Source organism: Stegodyphus dumicola, chromosome 7 (genome assembly GCF_044657685.1).
Source record: "Stegodyphus dumicola isolate Sdum_Otavi_A_Nest chromosome 7, ASM4465768v1".
NCBI lineage: Eukaryota > Metazoa > Arthropoda > Arachnida > Araneae > Eresidae > Stegodyphus > Stegodyphus dumicola.
The window spans coordinates 132474427-132498661 of NC_140774.1; the positions used below are offsets into that span (position 1 = coordinate 132474427).

Consider the following 24235-nt stretch of genomic DNA (forward strand, 5'->3'; position numbering starts at 1 on the left):
AGTTCGTATTTTGCAGACACACTCCTTGTGGACAGCAGTTCAATGTGATGAAGAAATGTGCTCAAAATTTGATTTAGAGTTTTTAAAAATTTTAAGCTGAAATTATTTTTTGCTCATATTTGCATTTAATAAACAAACTGGAACTCTCAGATTTTTACTGTTTGCGCAATTGGATAGAGAGGGAAAATAAACTTTTAAACGAAGTTCGTATGAAATTTGTGACATTTTTCGACAGTTTGCCGTAACAGGATTGTTGGAAGTAAAAGGCATTATTTATTGTAGAAAAACGATTTTTCAACTAAAACATTTGATTGGCCATGTCTAACTGATATTAGAAAGAGGAAAATAAAAAACATTAATTTTTTTCTGTAAAATAAACTTTTGTTAAAAATTCATAAAATATTTAATGAACTTAAAAAAATTAATATATCATATAGTTTCATTGGAATGAGAAGTTAGGTAATTAATCGTCAAAAATTTATATACATTTTCATAACGCAAATAATAAAAGCGTGACATCTAGTTAACTAAACTGAATCATCAAATTACATTGCGCAAAGTATAAATTATCATCTTTATAAATTAGTCAGCAGCACATCATGCATTTGGTTTTCGTGGTATATATGAATTTCGTAAAGAGAATTATTCAGTCTATTTTTTCATGAAGTTATATGAAAAATTATTTTCTTCTTTTCTTTTTCTAAATATTTTATGAGTTTTAAATAAAAGCTTATTTTATGATTATTTTTATATCGTAGTCCACTCCAAAATTAATGTACTCACTGGTAACGTCTTATATCTATACTTGGCGGTGTTCGCCAGAAAGTTAAATTGCATATATAGCACTATGCTACTTACAGGCTTACAGCACTATATTGGAGAATTACATTGTTCCTCACTCCATGTTTAGTATCGTAATCATCCTGGTATTAAATTAAATGATTGAGTTGAGTAATAAAAGCGAAGTAATAATAATAAATATTAATAAGGAAACTTTTTGTGATAACCACCAGCTTAAGACACATGCTGAAGTTTGAGGGGTTTTAGGATAATTAAATTACTATCATGAATACTTGAGTTGCTTAGTTATGGAAAAATACTTGAGGATTATCTACTAGTTGAAGGAGGCCCTCTTGGAAATCTTTATAAAAGAAATTGTCTTGTATTTATGTTATGCAAGAAGAAAACTATGAAAGGCACATGTAGTCAACCAGTTTAGTCCCTGTAGCAAAGACAAATTACAGTACTCCGCCGTCTTTACCTGTTACAATATGCACGGCGTGTCCCCTAAAGTCGTTACCCGGCCTTACTTTCGCAAGCATTGGTGGCAAACATATACATTTCCAGTGCAAAAATATTTTCTATGATACAAATATTCACGTTTTGGCATGTTTAAATTTTAAGAAATCTATTTTGAAAAGTTTCTGATATCTAACCTTTTATACCTTTCTCTGGTCACTGTACTTATATTAGTAAATTTTTGTACTAGGTAGGAAAAATCTGATATGGACACCATATGACTTCACTGTACGGCCTATTAAATTATACACATATTTTGCAATATTTCATTTCAACTCTCCCTCAGGGGGCTCACTTTTGTGAGTACGGGTGTGGCAATCCCGAGGTACCCTAGCCCTTCAGGGGATCATCTTCTTGGTGAGACGGGTGTCACGATCCTGGAGCCCCAGTGATCTGTCCTCTTTTCCGTCTCCTCTCCTCTTTGCTGGAACTTTTTCCCTTCTCTTCTCCCTCGTGGTTTCTCTCTACGGAGTTTGGGGCTCGTCACGAGAGACTGGAACAGCCCTTGTCTCTAGTCTTCGAGTGGCGAGAAAACTGCCCACGTGTTTGCCGTGCGTGGAGACCCGTGTCGCTGGAAAGGAGGGTCCTGGTAGTTGAGGGGCGAGGTACTGTCCCCAACACACTACTTTGGCCTCTGCTTCAGCTAAACGAAAGGCACCTTAGTCGTCCTCACGGGTGTCAATCGGCTGGTCACTAGTCCTTGTGTCAGTGGCTTGGGGTCAAGCTCTCGGGAGTACCTGCTTTCGGGAAAGCCGACTGTGGGGCTTCAGTTTGCGTATAGGTCCGGCTAGCCCTAACACAGGAATCTGTGTTCCCTTGTTGGGCTCCGTGGTGGGCGGGGCCGTCGGACTCGAATCTTTATTCTTTCACTATGGCTTCTTCTCATATCTACTTAATTAAAGATTTCGAGGTAACTCCAGTCATTCAAACTAGTTCTGAAACGTCTACAGCTAAACCAGTCACTCAACCTAGTTCTGAAACGTATACTGCTAAACCAGTCAGTCAACCTAGCTCTGAACCATCTACTAATAAACCAATCATTCAACCTAGCTCTGAAACGTCTACTACTAAACCAGTCACTCAACCTGTCACTCAACCTAGTTCTGAAAATTCTGCAAAAAAATTACGGACAGATGCAAATAAAAAAAATCATCACAATAGTCCCCGTTTCCTAGTCATCTCTAGTCCTTCTGGCGAAATGCATAAGATGTCTCCTTTCGTAATAAATAAATACATCCAGTCTTCTATTGGTGAGCCGAGAAACATAAAGCGTCTCCGCTCCGGAGACTTGCTTATTGATACAAACTCAGCCACCCAGTCTGCTTCTTTACTTCAGATTACTAAACTTGGGCAAGCGAATGTCACTGTAACACCCCATAAGTCACTGAACTATTGTCGTGGTGTAATCTCAGAATTCGACCTTCTGTATGTTTCTGAAGAAGAGATCGCTTCTGAGTTATCCGAACAAAATGTCTGCGGTGTAAGGCGGATCAAGATGCGTAAAGAAGGTAAGTTGATAGACACGAAACACGTGATCCTTACCTTCAACACGCCTGATCTGCCTAAGAATATTAAGGCCGGATATCTAAATATTCCTGTAAGACCTTATATTCCAAACCCTATGCGATGTTTCCAATGCCAGCGTTTCGGCCATTCTAAGACGTCTTGTCGTGGCAGCCTCACATGCGCCCGATGCTCACAGATTGGCCACGATTCTGATAATTGTACCGCTGCGCCTTTATGTATAAATTGCAAGGGTGACCACCCAGCATTTTCTCGCTTGTGCCCAAAATGGAAATCGGAAAAAGAAATCCAGACTACAAAAGTTACTAGGAACATCTCTTACGCCGAAGCCAGAAGACTAGTCCAGAGCACACAGCTTCGACCAAATTCATCATACGCCAGTGCTGTTAAATCATATCGTACAGTCGCCACCCAAACATCAATAGGCACACAGACCCTACCAAATAAAACCCAACCGTCTACATCCAACAAGAAAAAAGAAAATGCAACTCATATAGTACAAAAGAAAAAAACAATTATTCAAAGTAAGCCGAAAACTGCCACACAAAAAATATCAAATAAAAATAGAAGTCGCAGCAATAGCTCTCTTGATGACATGATTTCTGAATCTGCGGATTCAGACTTTATGGAAGTGGAAGAGGGTCTGGAATTTCCCAGGCATCTACTTCCACGAAAAACAAAAGAACAGCACAGGAAAAACAAAAACCATTCATAATGGCCACCCTCGTGTCATGGAACTGTCGCGGTTTCCACCGAAATTTGCTTGACATCAAATCTATAATAAATGCGTACCATCCTGTGTGCTTAGCAATACAGGAAACAAATCTGAAACCAGAACACCATGCAAAACTTCGGAGGTTTTCTTTCGTCAGGAAGGATAACCTTGCAGGTGAGCGTGCCAGTGGAGGAGTAGGTCTCCTCTCCTCACTGGATTATCCCTCAAATGTACTTCCTTTGACGACATCCCTCCAAGTTGTCGCTACTCAAATAAATTTTGATATTGTTGTTTCATTTGTTTCTTTGTATTTGCCTCCAAATGAGCACATTTATCAGCAAGATTTAAATAATCTAATAGAGCAGCTGCCTGAGCATTTTATTATAATAGGAGATTTTAACGGCCATAGTCCACTCTGGGGTAGCAAAGATACAAATTGTCGAGGAAGACAAATTGAGCAGATGATCGAAGATCACAGCCTTTGTCTCCTAAATAATGGGCAAGATACATACTTCCATGAGCCTTCAAGGACATTCCACGCTCTCGATCTTGCCATCTGTTCACCATCTCTGTTGCCACTTTGCACTTTTAGTGTCGGAAATGACCTGTACAACAGCGATCATTATCCTATTTTTGTGTCTCTTGCACGAAGAGGAGCAAACCCCATGTCGAGATCCCCTCGATTCATACTGGACAGGGCAGACTGGGAACTCTTCTCTTCCATTGCAGAGCTCACAGATGAAATGGTAGAAGATGCGCATATCGATGACGCTGTTGAAGCTGTTACTAATACTATTATTCAGGCAGCTATGCTCTCCATTCCTAGAACATCAGGAAAACTACTAAAATATTCAAAACCATGGTGGAATCGCGACTGTCATGAAGCACTGAAAAAACAGAAAAAAGCATGGGGTATTTTTCGTAGATATCCTACTCTGCGAAACCTCATAGCTTTTAAAAGAGCCAAAGCAAATGCACGGAAAGTAAGAAGGCAGAGCCAGAGGGATTCCTGGATTTCATATGTGTCCTCAATAACATCCTCTACGCCTAGTAAGCGGGTTTGGGAAAGAGTTCGAAAAGCATGCGGAATGTATAAAGACCACTCACTTTCCTTTCTGGAAAAAGATGGCCGAGTGATTAGCTCCATAGAAGAAATTGCAAATACAATTGGTGAGACATTTGCTGCCGTTTCTTCCAGCCGAAATTACTCACCTGCATTTCTTTCTATCAAACAACGCTCTGAGAAAAATCCCATCGCTTTCAACTCTTCCAACTTTGAGCCGTACAATAGAGACTTTACTATGGTTGAACTAAAGAGAGCTTTGTTGCAGACACATAGGTCTTGTCCGGGTCTGGATGGCGTGTATTATGAAATGCTAAAGCATCTGTCCTATAAGTCACTGAGTGCCCTTCTCACACTTTACAATAGAGTGTGGAAGGAGCGTACATTTCCCAGTGCATGGAGGAGAGCTATTGTAATTCCTATTGCAAAGCCAGGGAAAGACCCGAGGAATCCCTCGAACTATCGGCCAATTGCCCTTACCAGCTGTGTTTGCAAACTGTTTGAAAAGATGGTAAACAGCCGCCTAGTCTACTTCTTGGAAAAGAATAATATTATATCGCCTTATCAAAGTGGTTTTCGAAAGGGGAGAACAACCGTAGATAATATGCTCCTCTTAGAGACATCCATTCGAAAAGCTTTTGTAAGAAGAAATCACCTTGTCTCAATTTTCTTCGATATAGAGAAAGCTTATGATAAAGCATGGAGATACGGTATAATTCGCGATCTTCACGAGAGTGGCTTGCGCGGCAACCTACCAATTTTCATTCAGAATTTCCTGAACGCTAGAACTTTTCAAGTAAGGATAGGCTCTGTTTTGTCTGATGTTTTTGAACAAGAAGAGGGTGTTCCTCAAGGCTGTGTGCTCAGTGTAACTCTTTTCAGCCTAAAAATAAATTCTGTATTAAAACAACTTCCTCCCACCATTTCAGGTTCTTTGTATGTTGATGATCTACAAATTAGCTGTAGAGGTGTGGATATGAGACATGTAGAGAGACAGCTCCAGATCGCTTTGAACAGGATCCAGGAATGGGCAAAAAGACAAGGATTTACGTTTTCGAAACAGAAGACTGTGTGCGTGCATTTTTGTAAACAGCGAGGTCTCCATCCTGAGCCGGAATTATACCTCAATGGGTCTGTAATTCCAGTTGCACCTGAAGTAAAATTTTTAGGGGTGATGTTCGACCGAAAATTGACTTTCCTTCCTCATGTCTTAAACTTGAGAAAAAAGTGTACCAAAGTTCTAAATATCTTAAAAGTCCTGGCGAACACCTCCTGGGGTGCAGAGCGTTGCTCCATGCTTCGCATTTACAGAGCTCTAATTCGCTCTAAACTGGACTACGGCTCAGTTGTTTACGGATCTGCCCGGTCTTCAGTGTTGTTAAAACTAGATCCTGTTCATCATCAGGCTCTGCGGATTTGTTCTGGAGCCTTCAGGACATCTCCTGTGCAGAGCCTTTATGTTGACTGTCACGAGCCATCACTCCGTTTGAGGCGTGAGGAGTTGTCTCTTTTACGCTATTTTAATATTTTATCTCAACCTGACCATCCTTATAACTTGTGTATATGTGAAAATAGCTGTGACCTTTTATTTGAGGCACGTCCATCCTGTGTGCCTTCTTTTCCTGTTAGAGTTCGTCCCCTCATTGAAGAATTCTCCCTGTTTGATATTTCCCCACAGGCAGTACAGCATTTTGAAATTGCACCTTGGGAAAATGCACAAATCCACCTTCTTGACATTTTCCACAATTACGGAAAAACAACTACTGATGAGAGCATCTACAGACAAATTTTTGCTGATCACAGGCAGAGTTACAGGAGTTATGTTCCCATATATACGGATGGCTCTAAGTCAGCTTGCCATGTTGGCATGTCATGTATAATTGGTGACCACATGGAAGGCAGACGTTTACACGACGCTTCCTCTGTCTTAACCTCCGAACTGACTGCCATATATTATGCGCTTTTGTACATCTCAACGCTGCACCATCGAAAATTCATTGTATATACGGACTCCTACAGTGCATTGAAAGCTTTAGAATCCTTTTCTAGCACTGAGAATCCTGTGATAGTGGATGTTCTCAAGTTGAATATTAAATTGACATGTCGTGGATTTGAACTCCTGTACTGCTGGGTCCCCGGACATACAGGAATAAAGGGCAATGAGCTGGCGGATATCGCAGCGAAATCTGCTGTTGAGATGTCCGGCCGCCTCATCCCTTTTAAAGATATCCGTTGTGTCATAAAAGAGAAGATCCGAAAGAAATGGCAGCAACTTTGGGACCTTCAACTTCATAACAAGTTGAGAAGGGTGAAGCCTAAAATAGAGCATTGGGATACTACTAGCAATCGCAGGGAGGAAGTTCTTTTGACTCGCCTTAGAATTGGTCACAGTAGAGTGACACATAACTACCTTCTGAAAGCTGAGAACGAGCCTATTTGTGCAACTTGTAATGTTTGTCTTTCAGTTTATCACATTTTAATTGAATGTTCATATTTTAATAATCTTCGTGAGAAGTATTTTAATAGCGGCGACCTGCCTCTCGACCGTTTAATCGGAAGAGAGGTCAATAATAATTTGTTTCACTACCTCAAGGAAACAGGTTTCTATTATTTAATTTGATTTTTGTCCTGAGATTTTATGTTGGAATTTTAATTAATCAGATGTTTTAGGATTTTATATCTATACTGCATCTCTCATTATCAAAGTTATAATCAGCATTTTCATCCCATCATTTAAATATCTTTTTACTTGCCTCGATTTTAAAAGTGTGCTGTTGTCTTTATATTTTTTGTTCCTTTAGTTTGTATGTTAAAAAAAGAATCCTGTGTTTGGCGCATATGGCCTATTGAGCTTTGCGCCATAAAACTACTACTACTACTACATTTCAACTCATTTCCTCGAATTTAATTCGAGATATATTTCTCATTCAAATCATTAATTTTCTCACTTCGCGGCAAGGCAAAAATACATAAAAACTCAACATATCTTCATTGAAAATCGAAATATATGGAAAAAAGTAAAATACCAAATACAGTTAAAACATTTAAAAAACATGTTTGCGAAACATGTTTTTTAAATGTTTGCGAAACATGTTTCGCAAACATGTTTTTCATTTGTATGCAACTAAAAACATCTCAAAAACAAGCAATATGGTCAGCAGGCAAGGAAGCAGATTTTTCGGTGAGCAAAACTGAAAGTTAACTTTTGGTCCCACTTGGCAAAAAGGCACTGAAGATGCAGAAACCGACTTAATTCACTATTCTGCTAAGTTTCAAATGTAAACAAATATGGATGCTATAGTGAAAAAATTAGGCTTAGCTGCACTTAACCAACACTTAAATTATTGATAATTCTATAACTGTTGCATGCAGATTAATTAAAGGGCATAAAAACCTTAACTGGAACATAATCACAACAGAATTCAATCATTTTTAAAGCAAAAAAGGAACAATTTACCAATATATAAGAATAAAAAAAAACTGAGCTCATTGAGCCGAGTAACAGAATAGGTATATGTATGCCATAATTTCGTAGCACAGTCGCGATGGCTGAGTGGCACGGTGAGAGGAAGAAGTAGATACCAAATTAAGTTCAGCCAATTATATTCTTTATTTCCAGATTTCCCCGCACACAGTAAAATAATTCCTCGTAGACAACATACTCTTTAATCATACAATTACGATAATTTCTTATACATATTGGTTTTTAAAAAAATGACAAAGAATTTACAGAAGCGAAGCGAGGAGATATTAACAAGGTAGAAGCTAGCAGAATAATGCAGCAAAATAATGACGTAGTTAGCTCGCCAGAGGTTTTATACCAAAGTAGGTGTGATTCTAGAAACAAGCTGTTGTTGGTTAATATTAGTTTTAGTTGTCTTTTTCCAGTAGCGTTACATAACGTAGAAAAATCTCTAATTTGGAGAGCAGATGAATTTAAGGGGAGATCACGAAATTTAGAATGTTAATTTTGAGATCGCCAATTATTTTTTCAAAGCAGCTATCGTATTTTGTATGTTTATATATATATATATATATTTGGCGCAGCCTATTGCAACCAAAAAGGTAGGTGCACAACTGCATGTTATAGCAGCCCTATATACAAAATTTCAAGGCTACTCATTTTTGAGTTATGCGAGATACACACATACGTACGTACAGACGTCAGGAAAACAAAATCTCTAATAAATCCATTTTAAATCCATTTTGAAATCCGTTTTAGGAAAAAGAGTCCTCTATTCTGTCCTTACGTACAAATGTCAAGCAAAAACATCCTTAAATTGCATTCGATAGCGTTTAAAATGGATATTTTCGTTGAAATATGATACCCGCAATTTTCGCGATTACAATACTTCCTTTACTTTGTAAGTAAGTAAGTAAAAAAAACACGATGAAAATTGACGGAGTTATTTGATATTAAAATCAGTTGTCAGAGGCTGTACATAAATTGGTGAATAAAATGTTTGCATTTGTATGTAACTAAATATAAAATATCATTAAAAAAAGATTTCTGATATTATTAGAATAAATGACGAGCAGTTGCATGCAGACTGCTGTGAAACATATTGATTAATTTAACGTTCTTTTTAAACAGAAATCTTATTCTTCATCCAGTACTTATATAGTTTGTGTTTTAGAAAACATTGGCAGGCTACAATTTTGGCACGTAGGCAACTCATAGTATTATTTGTATTAATGAAAAAGGAAGACATTTTGTGTTAATGATTTTTTCTCAATTATTAGATTATTATTTTAAAATAAAAGACTTGAATGAGTATGTTAATAGCGCATGTGTAGATTTTGAAAACTTATAAATCACTTGTGTAAAACTTCTTTTAGCATACCAAATATAACAAAATTACAAGTTAAAGACACTAGTAAATAACAAAAGAATATTATTGAGCGGCATTTAGAGAGAAAAAGTCAATCCCAACTTATTTTAATTTATGTATTGACTAACTCCTATTGCAAACAGAAAATAAAATCTATTTATTTTCTTAAAAAATTTGATTTTGAAATTAAATATTTCAGTCAATTTTTTTCATACGGGAGCCAAACGTTTTGTGTTTTATTTTTTATGACGAGCCCAAAATGTTCTTAAATAAAAGTACAGGACCAGAGAAACATATAAAAAATTAAGTTTTCGAATTTTTATAAAATCGATTTCTTTCAATTTAAGAATGCCAAAACACAAATATTTGCGTCATCTATAACACTTTTATGTGTCTACTAATCGTAGACACCCTCGTATGTGTCTACGATTAACGATTACGAAAAAGAAAGCTCGGGTAGCGAATTTGGTCACTGTAAATAGTGTTGTTTTCGTAAACTATTTTAATACCTTTAATCATCCAGTACGTAAATATGCTAAGTATTGTTAATTGAATTTCTGGTTCTCAAACTAGTCTTATTTGTACAAAGCATTTTAATGGCTAGAAGGATGAATTACTATTTTGAACAGCTCTTTTTAAATGTACGATTTTATGCTCGGTATCTTAAGCAGTAGACTGTTTAGCTTAAAACTCTTTCAGTTATTTAACTGGATTATAAATAGAAAAATGAAATTTCAATTTTTTAATTTTTTTACAAATTTTTACACTTTTTAATTTCTATTTTTTTTGAAATTTTTCATAAATTTTTTATTAAAATTTTTTTAATAATTTTCTTTTTTAGGATTTGTGTTTTCTTATGATATAAACGTTTCAGATTACGATAATTTCTTTCAGTTCATGATTTGAGGTTAATAATTTTAATTTCTTTTCATTGACTGTCATAATATTTTTACACTTTTTAAACTACACCCAAAATAAATGTTATTTCTGTACTTGAAAAGAAATGGAGAACAATAAATAAAATCTTGTGACATTTTAATATCGCCTTCTCATGTTAATGGGCAGCGAGTACTTTATCTATTCCTCTGACTTGATCTTGAATTAGTATTTTCCTTTTTTGAAAAATTCCTTCATTGCCATCGGCTTATGAGAAAAATATTGTTAAGCACTTAATTTATTTTTTATTTTATTTTTTTTTTTTTAATCAGGCAGCAAGTAACTTAATAATTTCTTATGTAACATCTCTTCAGTTACGCTCAATCCTGCCATGCACCCAGTAACGTACTCAGTCAAAACTAATCATTCTCTGTCTAGTGACGTCACAGGTTTGGGTTGGGGAGGAGGGTAGAAAGCGGGGATAGGTACCACCCTACGATTATCCCAGTGAGATAATACAGGATGTTATTTAAGAATGGAAACGATGTGCAAGGAAGCGTTAACTTGCGTCTGTGTCTCGTCTGTTTAAGTTCTCTTTTTCCCTCAGTTGGATACCTCAGAGCGATCTGAGATAAATGAGGAGTCAATGCATTCAGCTCTAAAGGCTCTCTAAGTGAATTTCAAAATGATGCATCAAAGAAGACTTGTAAGTGATAATTTTTATCGTCATTCGCATTAATTTAATAGCTTTAAAAATAAGTTAAAAGAAGAGTTCAGGAATATTTTTATTTTATAATTATTCGATGTACTTATTTAAGGGCAAAAACAAAAATTTCAAATGCAGGATAAATGTTATTTTGTTAAACATAAAATTTAAATTGCAATCAAGCAAACTGCAAATTTTATTTATAGATTTGTTTAGATATTCGAAAATTATGTATCAAATAATTTTCCAAAAAATTAATTCTTTTGGTAAGTAATAAAAATATCATTAAAATATTCTTTACTGATTGAAAACTTCTAATAAAATACTGAGATATATTTTACCCATTTAAATGCTCCGCAGGATTTTTTTTACGTTCAGCGTCCTTAATGAGAAATGTAATTCCAAACTAATACAGAATTTTAATTTTCATTTGCCATTGTGCTCAGCTGGGAACATTTAAAATAATAACAAAAAAACATTCTTAAGTTACTTTTTTAATATAATTCACGTAATTATTCATTCACTTTAGTTACTAAGTAAGTGGAATTGATAAAATAATTTTTCACGGGAGTGGGTTTTTATTATTCTTTTCTTTTCCCTTTCTGTCTCTGTCTTTTTCGTAAATGCATGTTTTTGTTGAAAACAAATTAAATTCACAGAAAAAAATTATGCAATCATTTAAATACATTCTAGATATTGTATTTATGAATGTGTACCACAAAAGAATTTTTTAATCGGAGAATGAGCTAAATGTGTATGCTCTCGAATAGGAAATTAGAGCCTGTTTCAAGGAAGTGTAACTGTCATATAAGACCAAAATTTTTTAATTACATTTTTCCCTAACTAGATGGCAACAAATTAAAAATTAAAAAATAACTACATATAGTAAATTTCTAATTGTTAGTGAATTTGAAAAGTGAATGTTTAGCATAATGTTAACCATTAGGACTAAGCATTTGGAAAATAAAAATATGAAGTTTTGCAATCCGATAATATTTGTTTTTAATGCATTATTTTAATACAATCAATCAGTTAAGATGCACGAAATTAAAAATAATAATTCCTAAACGAATTGTCAAGTTCAGAATAGACACAATCATCTGAAATAATCTCAATACTGGCATCACTTGAATCTTTATTTGTTGTGCGCTGCCAAGTTGCCAGTTACACAGACAAAAGCAGAAAAAATTACTATAAAGATTTTAGGAATCTAAGGATTTAAATACTACATGATTAAAGAAACGTCTAAATTTTATCTTAATATTTTAAGAGAAAATAGGTGAAAGCAATCTCTTGGAACGCTCTATGTGGAGCCTACGATCAGAAATATGTCTTTTAGAAAAACCATTCAAAATCATAAATATGATTTTAAATTTAAAATAACAACTCTCAAATTCGTTACTGTAGCATGTTATTGAAATTGTATTATTACTGAAATATCATCTATAACACATTTTCAAGCGTCAATGATAATTCTTTACATTGTTTTGTTAATTGTAATAATTTATGATCTTAAAACTGAAGTTTTCGAGTAACCTTTACATTGGTCTTTTATACTGTATCTCGTTTATGTTCTTATAGTCTTGTTAAAACTAATAAATGCAGGAGAATTATAGATATCCACCAGAAGTGTAAAACTTAACTGCGTATGTGTATACATATATATATATATATATATATATACAGCAGTAAAATAGGTTTTTCTCTATCATTAGAAAAGGTATTTATCTTTTGAATTACAATCTTACTTGTCTTCGATTTTAAGATTTTTTATTTCTACCCGTTTCGTATCTGCTTAATTCCAACACACATATAGAAAAAGAGTACCTGTTCCCAAATGTTTTTAAATTTTTAAACGGTGAATTTTTGTGTCTCTTTCCTTTTGCGTACTCCCTACACTCGGAAATGCTTTTTTCCCGCTATCTCTTTGAGATACGATAAGCTGAAAGCACCAAGCTCAAATTAATTCGCTTGGTGCGCACGCTATCTTTACTGTTTAGATATATGTACGAAAACTTTGCTTATAGGTTTTTTTAAATCCTGAGCCTAGACAGATCAGGATTTACGACAATTCAAATATGCAGGTCGTTCAGGTTAAAAGTAGATTCTTCCTAGAAATAATAAATATAGAAAACATTCGTGGAAACAATAAAAATGGATTTAAATTAAGCAAAAAAGAAGCAAACCTTAGAGCAGCAGCTTTTCAGATGTTGAATAAAAATTCATATAAGGAAATCGATCGTCAAAAGCAGAGTGACCTGCTTCTTATCGCCCTTAGAATTGATAAATTAAAATATCTGTGCTATTAAAAGTTGTATTTTTTTACTTATTTTAAATTTTTCATTGCAGTGTTTCACTTCTAGTTTAATTGTAGATATTTACAGCATGTATTTACCTACAACAACCCCCAAATCCAGTGTATTTTCTTACATGTTTTACCATATTCTTAGTGAAATAAACTTAAATTTCCCTTGCCTATACTCTAGAACAGCGGTTCTCAACCTTTTGACTAACGTGTACAACCTAAACAAAAATTGAAAACCTTTAGCACCACCACTACAAAGTACTGCTACCACCACCCTTCTTGAACAAAGCTCAGATCGCATAAATTTACGAGTGTTAAAAAAATCAATCAAGATGTTGGGGTTTTAATTTTTTAATTCAATAGTTAAAAATACTTTGCTTCTTTGCGTGCCACCAGTAGTAAGCGTACCATCGGTTGAGAACCCCTGCTTCGAGACGGCTGCTGTTACATTTATTTTCAACTCTTTCAATGTGCGTGTGTTTCTTATAAACATTATTAGTCTTATAAAGCTTCTCAAAAATCTAGTAGAAACTGCAAAAATGAAAGATCACCGAGGCTATATTCTTTACGGATCATTCTGTTATTGTAATGCTGGAATCCATTGTATTTCATTTCACACTGTGTTGCTAGTATAACTTGTTAGTAGTCGTGCAAATGAAAGTTTTTTTCGCATGTGGGTTCACTTTATTAAATGTGATTTTAAAGTTATTTTTTCTTTTTCTCGAAAAGACATTTTTGACATTTTACCTTTATACAAAATTTTCTAAAAAGCTTATAATTTTGCATGAACACTGTGCAAGTATTGAAGAAAGGGATACATCATTGATATGGTTGTAGGTTCCTTCTTTCCTCTGCATTTTTAATGATACAAAATACAAGTTTTTCAAAATTTTGAAAATGTTTTTATTTGTCGCACGTTTAACATCTATTGCATCTTACCTAAATACTCTATGATAGTGAAAATGGTTCATGCCTTAAAAAGAGATTACAAAAATCATGTTAAAATTTACAGACTATACCTTAATTAAATAATATAAATACCTTGATTTATATTATGTGTGTGTGTGTGCGCGTGTAGAAAAGGAAACACCAAGTTTCATTAATTTGGTGATAATAAAATCCAATTTTTCTTTATTTTCATATTATTACATATTATTTGGTAATCATGTGGTATGTGTCCTACTGCTTCTAGTTAGTTATTTACTTTTTAGATGACGGACCAAAATTGGTTGTTGTTTTAATCATTCCTTTGTAGGGATTTATATTTATTTTTCATTAACAAGTTAAGTTTAATTTTAATCTTTCCTATAAGCCTTCATTCCCTTAATTGTCAATGCCAAAATATTTAAATTTGGTAGCGCGTGTGAAGTAATGCAAATTCTGCCTTGAGGAGAAGAGGTTTAAATACTGAGTTCTAGAAGGAAAAGTTAAGAGAGTTTGGGTACGCGCTGTATTTTTGTAGCGTGAGCTTCTATTTCTGCATTTATTGCTGATTAACGTGGCATAACAGCTATTACTTTGCTGCCACTAGATTTCGGCGCGGTTTTTAGGTAACAGAACTTATCTGAGCTCTGTAGATTAATTTCTACCTCTTGTTAATATTTTCGAATTTTACTTTAGTTCTTGTTATTTGAGTTACCGCTCGAGTGAGGCGTAGTGTGTTAGCGTCAAGTCGACGCATTATGAATTTTAAAGAGTTTAATAAAGGGTACTTTTAACCCTTCTCCTGTGTGGTTTCTACTTATACTTCAGTTGTTACTTTAGAAGACAAGCAAGTAGATCTTACACCTTTTTTTCTGCCATTTTAACGCACATTTGAATTTAATAAAAAGCGTTTAGTGGTGCCATCTAAGATATAAAGGGCTAACTAAAAGCGGTAGATCGCATACTACGTGATTACTTATTATGATGTTATGTAAAATCCATTTGCTTTTATTGTTTCGCATTTTTCATGCGTTTGAAGTAATTTTTTTCTCAAATTGGTTTTTGCACTAAGTTAGTTTTCTGGAGATTTTAAAACAGTTCTCAGCCTTCCTCCCTCACCTTTTTTTTTTTTTTTTTTTTTTTTAGATATACTGTTTACTTACTTGAGCTAGCAGTTTGCCTATTTGTTTGCTCAATAATTATTCCACTTTGCCGAATTAAATACAATATTTTAATTTATTGAAATGTTGTTTGATTTTAATAGTTATATATATTACAGTATCACAATTTTTTTAAATTTTAAAACAAACTATCTCAAAACCATTTCCGCTCAAATGCTGCTGAAAATTTATCAGTCATAAAAAAAAAGTTTTAAATAATTTCAAAAATTTCTTTCCAAAGGTATTCGGATACTTTGAAACATTTATTTTTTTTCCCCTTTATTCTCACTAAAAGAGAAATTCTAGTAACAAGTTAAATTGAATTGGATCTTGAAAGAAGCAAAGATTTTATTTAGCATTATTCATATTGGTTTGCTTTTCCTTTCAGGTAAGTGAATACTACGTCAATCGCCATAAATGGCTTTACTGACAGTTCTAGTCGAATATAAAAACAACTTGCCTACTATAACGTTTTCATTATCAATCCTGTTACAGCGCACTTTCATTATTCTGAAACAGAATAATCCTTTGCGTTTTGACCTGCCATTCAACCTTAGAACATCCGTTTATTCAGATTATTCATGAGTCACGCACTTTTTATTGTGTGTCTTTGACATCTAAACGCGTACGTTCACTTTTCCTTCATATAAAGTTTTAGAAAAAAAATCATTTGCACTGCGTGTATGAATGCTGTCGTTCTTGACCATAATTAATAAAATTTAAATGAAACTGTAAAAAACTTAAACGCAAAAGCTGCCTGTTAATATCATATATTCTTCATTACTAACTAATGGAGAATTTGCATTCATTTTCTCATCTCTGTACGTAGATGCGTTGCTGTCTACTTCTGACTCGGTGAACTTTAACCCAGAGTGTGTGAACACATTTGTCCCCCTGTGTTGACCGGGAGGTTATGACGCCTTGGATAGCCTCCAGGGATTGGCGCGATTTACCGTGTATGGCATATAAGCTGGATCTGGGTGCTTCTCCACAGTGACTTATATCTATGGACAATTCCTGAAAGGTCTTACCAAAGCAGGAGGTTGTCTCTGGCGTTCTGTATGTACGGACGGAATAAATGACTCTTTTTTCCAAAACCTTGTAAAACGGATATAAAATGGTTTCACAAGTTAATTTTTCTTGATGTCTGCACGTGAGGACATACGTACGTATGTACGTATATATCTCGTATAGCTCAAAAACGATTAGCCATAGAACGTTGAAATTTTGTATATAGAATTGCTATAATATCTAGTTATGCACCTTTATTTTTTATTGCAATTCTGCACGTTAAACGCGTTGACTAATTCTTTTCTCTTTAAAGTGTATAATAAGGAAACTTTCCATATACCATCTCCAAGGAGCTCAATTTACAACCATAGAATGTAGATTAACTAATTAAATTACTTACTATTTTGAATTTATATATATACATATATCCCACTTTTTATCCGGCTCGGTGAGCTTTTTTCTTTCTTTTTATTCTTATATGTTGGTAACCTGTGCAAAGTGATTGAATTATGCTGTTCTTATGTCCCGGTTAAAGATTTAATGCCTTTAGTTAATCTTCACGCAATAGTTGTAGAATTACCAACAATTTAAAAGTGTAAAAGTAGAGCTATGTCTAACGTAGCGCTAATTTGTTTATATTTGAAACTGTTAGCAGAGGAGTGAATTAAGTTTGTTAGTGTACCAACTTGAATGTCGCTCTTGCCCAGTGGGGCTAAAAGTTAGCTTTAAATTTTGGTGCACTAAAAATGTTGTCTTTTCACCATTCGGCTGAATTATCTGTTCTTGCGTAGAAACCCTAATTTTAATTCCAAAACATTTTTAACTGTATTCGGTATTTTAGGGTGTTTTTTTTTTTTTTTTTTTTTTTTTTTTTTTTTTTTTGTATTTTATAATTTTTAATGAAGATGTTTTGAGTTTTTGTATATTTTTGCACTACTGCGGAGCGAGAACTGAATTGATTGAATGAGAAATATATCTCTAATGAAATTAGAGGAAATAAGTTTGAATGAAGTGCAGCACAAATGTGTTTATTTTAATAAGCCATACAAGGAAGTGATGTGGTGTCCACATCAGATTTTGAAGTTTAATAAGCAAACTGAATACTTCTTTAGCGTTTATTTAGTATTTATTTTTTCTTCACTTTAACCATCAGTTTTTTTATTTCGCTTCGGATTTGGTAAGAAATTAAAAATTTTTAATTTAAAGGGTCTTAGCCCAGAAGGGCTATTAATTTCAAAACGGTATTTTGCGTCGATTCACTTTTCAAACTATTTCCATCAAATATTACCGCCATGTATTACATTTAAAGAAACTAAATAATGAAGAATCTGCATGAATGCATGACTGTTTCTCGCAATGTGAAGCAACAACGGTACCTAGAACCATCGTCAACGGCCATACCATCAAAAGGCAGTGTCGTCTGATCAAATTTTGAATAACGTAGCCCTCCAATCGCACATGGGCACTTGGATGCCCAAATTTTTAATTTTTAATTTGTTTTATTTTCTATTTCAAATTTTGTAAAACGTTAACGAATTTTTGATTAACAAACTGAATGATTTCAAAGCGAGCAATGGCAACACTGTACGAAAAAGAACATTTTTATCTCCAGCGCAGAAGGACTGTGTATCGGAAATTCTAAAGATATGTTGTTTTGCTGTTTTTAAATATTTTGTGATATTGCTGTTGAATTGAATTTTATGTGTTTTAAGTGCGAAGAACATGATATTTAAGAAATAAAGGTAACACACAAAACGTTAAAAAAAGTCCTTTTGGCCGTAATATAAAATCTGAAAACTTTCATATTTTTTATTATTAATTATCTTATTTCTTATATATTCACAAGCATATAGTGTAAAACTAAGATAGGAAAATAAAGTAGAGTAAAAGGTGCTTGTAGTACCACATTGTGTGGATTTAGGTAAACAACAGAAAATAAAATCAAAAGGAACAAAATTTTATAATATGAATAAATATCATTTATAATATGAATAAACATCAAAATTTCGAAATTAATATTGTTCCAGAATTTTTCGGCTGCTTCTTGAAAAAAAACCAAAAAATTTTTACCTTATTTTTTAAACATTTTTATTATTATATTTTTATGTTACCTTATTGAGTTGTTTTGTTTTCACTTTTAATTTGTGTTCTCCTGTTTATTAGTGAGGCATCGTTTGTGATTTAATTATTATCTCTTGATTATATATGTATATAAAGGTGGTTTAAAAATTAACGGTTTAGTTTTAATGGTGACAAACAATTCGTGAAAAACTAGATGCATTTGTGGCGGTGTAAATACTCTTCCTACTCTTGACATGAAAAAACAGTATTTTTGTTGTAGGCAAGCATTTTTGATGTAGAGACAGATAAACTAGAGCTAAGCGCACCCGTTATTGAATGAATTTTTACGTTTTAATGTATGAAAAAGTAAAATGCAGCGATATTTATTAAAAATTTTGGTTCGAAAATTTAACATTATTATTAACTTACACTTTGTGTAAGTGCCTGCATCATTAGCATTGTGTAAAAATCATGTGAGAAGAATCAGTTTTGAAATGACTAAGGTTAGAGCGATTTATCATTAGCAGTTACTGTTTTTAAGACAAAAGGGGGAAAATAACCGAAGTAGAAAGTTAAGGAACTATTGTAAATAAAAATTATAATTTTGGTTTCCGTACTTTTAAATCTTTCATACATGTGCAATGATATTATTTTTATGATGATGTAAATGTTAAACCGATTCATGAAGAAGTAAATGCAGTCGTGGACAGTTAGTGTAGCATTTCTTTTATTGTAGACAAATATTTTTATGCAAACACAACCAAAATCTGCGCGCCAGTTCCTTAACAATCATATTTGAGTCATTTCACATCTTTACGATAATATACTTGAAATCAGAAAGAGAAGCGGTGACATGTTAGCAAAGCAAAAAGCGAGAGAAGAAATGTATGGGCAGGCAGCTTAGGTTAAGTTTTATTTAATTTTGGTTTGACTTTATTTCCACTCACTAATTTAGGTTTTAGTTCACAGATTTTTAACATTATTATTGGCCGAAGTGTTATAAGTGCCTGCTGAGTCATTAGCATTACGTAAAAATCATGTGAGGACGTCTAATTTTCAAATAAAACAATTAAAAGAGATTTATGGTAAACGTGCTATTATTTTTTAAAGAATAAACAGTAACAACGAAACCAAAAAGAAGAAAGAATTAAAGGACTATTGCAAATTAAAGTTAGTACTTTGCTTATCTTTCTTTCATTTTTCGTATATTATATGATTACATAAAACTTTAACGAAATATAACATAAGATTATTCATTGCAAAAAAGGTACAGTAAGCTTTTGTATTAATAAATAACCTTTTGTATACAAAAATAAATAATAAGCTTTTGTATACAAAATTCGGCAGTGGAGAGACACTAACAATTGTCTTAATTGTCTTTAAAATTCTCTAGTTCTTGCTGGCATGATATGATTTTATGTACAAAACACACTGAAGCTCTAAAATCTCTAATTGCTTTTTTTAAAATTATTCACCTCAGAAAGGGGCATTGATGTCGCTTCTCAACATAGTTATACTATAAACAAGTAGATGATTTTTAACAATGATGTCATCATTGCAAGGCTACAGCAAATACTTCTTCCTAAATCTGTTTGGACCACTTTTGCGCCGACGACGATGCGGCCGGTTAGTTAGGGTTTTAGCATGTCGGTTCTTGGCCAAGTCGTTATTCAGCTATACTGCAGTTTTGTCGGGTAGCATCCTGGAAGACGTATCAGAGTTTGACGATTCGCTTCGGAACTTATTCAAAGAACCAATTCACATTAATAAGCGAATGAATAGTTGGATTCCAGAAAACGGAATTATAAATCTTTTACAGTTCACGGACAGCTCATGTTGGAAGCATGCCAGAAACAGAGATCTGCCAATCGTACGATAGCTGATTAACTTTACTGAGCGAGTGAACGCCTGATTCGCGAGAAATGACGAGCAGGGAAGGAAAAAAATATCCTTCCATGTTAAAAATGAGTTTAATTTTTGTCATTTCCCAAATTATTGAAATATTTTTATTCTAGAATTGTAATGTTAGTTCTATGTAGAAAGGATGTTTTAGGGAATATCAAAACTACAGATGAAGGAAATCAGTTCAGGGAATAGCGTTTGATTAAATAAGTGGATTGTTCCACTCCGACGGCTTGTTCGATTCTTTCCTCCTTTCGCTCCATCTTCACTATCCGCTCTTTATTCACCTCTCGTTCCGGAATGAGGAAAGGTTGTTGTTTATCCTCAGTTATTGTTAATGAGCAGTGAGTATAAAAAAGAACCGGTGAATTTCAGTGAGCAAATAGTTCTAATCCGATTCCAGAAAAGTTTGGTTTTGTCCATCTCTAAACCTAGTATCTCTTACTCCTCTTCCCCTTATCGTCAATTTCCAGGAAGGACACTGGGCTTGAGAGAATATTTTTTAAGTGCCCCATGCCGTAAAGGTACTATTAACATACAAACATCTAATGCTTTCTCCGAGATTCAACCTCCCTGTACTGGAGTAAATTTTGAAAATAATGTCTTCATAGGCGGTTACTACTATGCGTCATGATGATAATCACACTTTTTATATTTTCATCTAAATTTTAAAAAAGAACACCTGAGTGACAGAACACGAGAGTGCCAATCTCTTTTCTTTTCTTAACATCTGTCTTCCCAGAGGGCTTCATATAGACGAATTTTAAGTGCTTCCATTTCTCAAAGACTTAACCTATGCCTTAAATTCGAGCTCATCAGTTTGATGTGAGCTTTCCCTATCCAGCGTTTCATCATTACTTTTACACGTACCTCTTTTTTTTTTTTTTTTTTTTTTTTTTTTTGGTTGTTGTTATACTATTTTGTACAATATATAAGTCAAAGAATTCGCGAATCCACATATTAAGCTATTTGCTATATGAAAATAATGATTGAAGATTAAAACATTTTAGCCAAAATTGCTTTCTGTCATATAAAGAAATGTAACTAAAGAAATCAAAATCTTCAAGACGATTTCGCCAGTTGTGCGCAGTAAAGCAGATTACATCGTTATTAAAAAAATAGAAGATGCACGAAAATGTTCATTATATCGTTTAAGAATGTGCATCTTCAAAGCTTTATCAACAAAGAGATTTCTTTTTTTCCTTCAGAACTAAAGGGCAGTGGCGTGGGAGAATGGAGAATTGTTCTTGAGTTCTGCATGAGCAATGAATCGTGGAAGCAGACTTGTTTTCATAAACAGAACACTGCACAGTCTTCTATTCGCAGATTATTCTTGATGAGAACGAGAAGAAAGAAAGCAATTCTAAAGTGGCTGACTAAGCTTCAAAGCAATTCTGAAAGTGTTGTTTATTTATAGTTTTACTTCTAGTTTTTATGACTCGCGGATTTAATAATAGTCTTCTTTGTAACACTTTCGGCCTGTTCGTTTATAACAATAACTGCCAATAATGTAACATTCCTTTTTACGTAATGCTCAATTTAATTGTTGCTGGTAGTCAAGTAACTCGTGCATGACAAAAAAAAACAGCATCTTCTACTGATAGAATGCATATGGTGTAAAAAGAAAAAGTAATTATTATTATTATTGTCAAAAAGAATTTTTTACTTAGTTTGTACGACATAGAGATGAAATGAGTTGTAAAAATGAAGTCATTTAAAATACTAAAACGTTTTTAAATGCCAATGGATTATATTTAAATAAATTACTTATCATCTTTAAATTTAGTAAAATTACTTGAAACGTCTTGAAACGTTGCGACTAAAACTTAAAAAAAACTTACTTTATAGAGACATTAGATATTTTTGGAAGCAGACAAGATGAAAAATATGCAACGCCTTCGCCGGGAATCGAACCACGGACCTGGAATATGCGCCCAGCGTGCAGACCGTCACACCACGAAGGCATGCCAATAAGGCGGGAGAAATATCTTCTAACTTTTACCTCCTGTTAATTTATACACATAGTTAAGGGACGTCTAAAAGATTTTTGTCTAAAAATTAGACAATTACTTTAAGTTAACAAGCTGGAATTAAGATCCTCTCAACATATTTTACTATGTTTTTTACAATAACGTCTGTCTGCCTGTGTGTATGTGTGTGACAATTTTTTTCGTACACGATTATCTCTTAATATATAACATACAAAAATGTTTTCCGTATTTAGGCTTTCGGCATTCATATAAACAGTTCATGAAATTTTAGGTAAAACTGAACTGCTGAACGCGGTACTTTGCTTGAAGCCTATAACAGTTTTGCAGAAATCAATATAACGCATTGTTGCATATATAAACCATAACATATTGTTGCGGTTAAACGAACATTGTTTACTAATACCCAAATAACTGAGATTAGATTTATTGATACTATAGAAATAACGCGGAACAAACAGCATTCGTTTTCGTTTCAAAGTATTTATTTTAAATACACTCTAATCACTTAATCTTCTTTAATTAAAAACAAATTAAAATTTATGATATTCAAGGGTCCAATAAAATACAATTTTAATAGGAAAAAAAAGAGCAAACAGTTGATTATGTTGGTATAAATTTAGAAAAACCAGTTTTTACATGTGGCAATAATACCTAGTAAAATATAATCCAAAATTTCATATGACAGACCTTTCTATGTATTGGAACAATAATCTAGATTTTGTTTACAAAGCGAGACATCGGAAGTGATACATTCCTTACAGCTGGCTGTTAATTAAGATATGGAATTGGCGGAAGGTCATGTGCTGGCCACATCAAATTTTTAATTTTTATAAACTCTATTTCAATAACATATTATTTCCGAACTCTATGAAACCACAGTAATTCATGAAAGAATAATTTCTTTCCCAGTTTTTATCGTAATACCAGTTACATGCATTTACTTACAGAAACCACAATATCATATAAATATTAAATATATAAGAAACAAGAAGACAAGGAAACCTTGTTTGTAAATTAAGTGAACCAATTCCATAGTAGAAATTAACAAGAAAAGAAATAACTGAGAAGCAAAATGAATAATTAAACATACTAAGCATAATACTGTACCTAAAATGTATACGTATAGACAATGTAAAAAAAAAATTCCTAAAAATATATTACTGCTATATCAGTATAAGACCTCCTTTTTATTCTAATGTGTAGTCTAATAATGTGTAGTCTTCAGGTATTGAAGAAATAAGATTCTGGTGATTTTAATTTAGACATTTTCTGAGGCATATTTCAAAGAATTTAGGCCTGTAGTTCATTTCTTGAATTGTTTTTCTGTTTGCTACCAGGCAAGTTCAAAAGCATTTTGTTGCATGATTGTTGACATGAAGAATTTATTAGGATGGTGAAAGCCGTTATGTTCCTTATATCCCAGCAATATACTTAGGATCCTTATCTCGGTTAAAGGTCTATTAATCTCTAAGCTGCTCCCAGATAACTGCATATTATCTCTCAAGAGGATCAAATATCACGTTGAACCTACATTACCATCAATGAAAAGGTTTTCCTATCCATGGAGAGGTCGAATTTGTTCAGAAAACAGCTATCAAAAGCGAGACATGAGTGAATAAAAATCTTGCATTCTTAATTTTTTCCTTTCGTTTCCTACAAGAAGCACCGAGTTAGAGACCGGGTTACAGTCCACTTTAGTTACTCAGTATTCTCCAAGAGTATAATTTAAAGTTAATAATTTGAGAAACTGCGTTTTCCGAACTTGTAAAGGAACCACGATTCCAAGAACTTCTTCGTTAGAGCAGTATCTTTAAACTTGCAGATAACTAATTGATTGTTAATATGGTAGCATAAACTTAAAAGCAC

The 24235-nt window shown here is 33.5% G+C and overlaps 2 protein-coding genes across 3 annotated transcripts in view; one reads left to right on the forward strand and one right to left on the reverse strand.

The window, feature by feature from the left end:
• Positions 1-24235, reverse strand: part of LOC118192039 (leucine-rich melanocyte differentiation-associated protein-like) — a 188810-nt gene that overhangs the window by 81165 nt on the left and 83410 nt on the right. The gene's annotated exons all lie outside the window — the stretch shown is intronic.
• The window catches only part of LOC118192037 (uncharacterized), a 29946-nt gene continuing 16568 nt past the window's right edge, over positions 10858-24235 (forward strand). Inside the window, exon 1 of the mRNA XM_035362919.2 lies at positions 10858-11015. Coding sequence (XP_035218810.1) covers positions 10995-11015 — 21 coding nt within the window. The 5' untranslated portion in view covers positions 10858-10994. The remainder of the gene's footprint in view (positions 11016-24235) is intronic.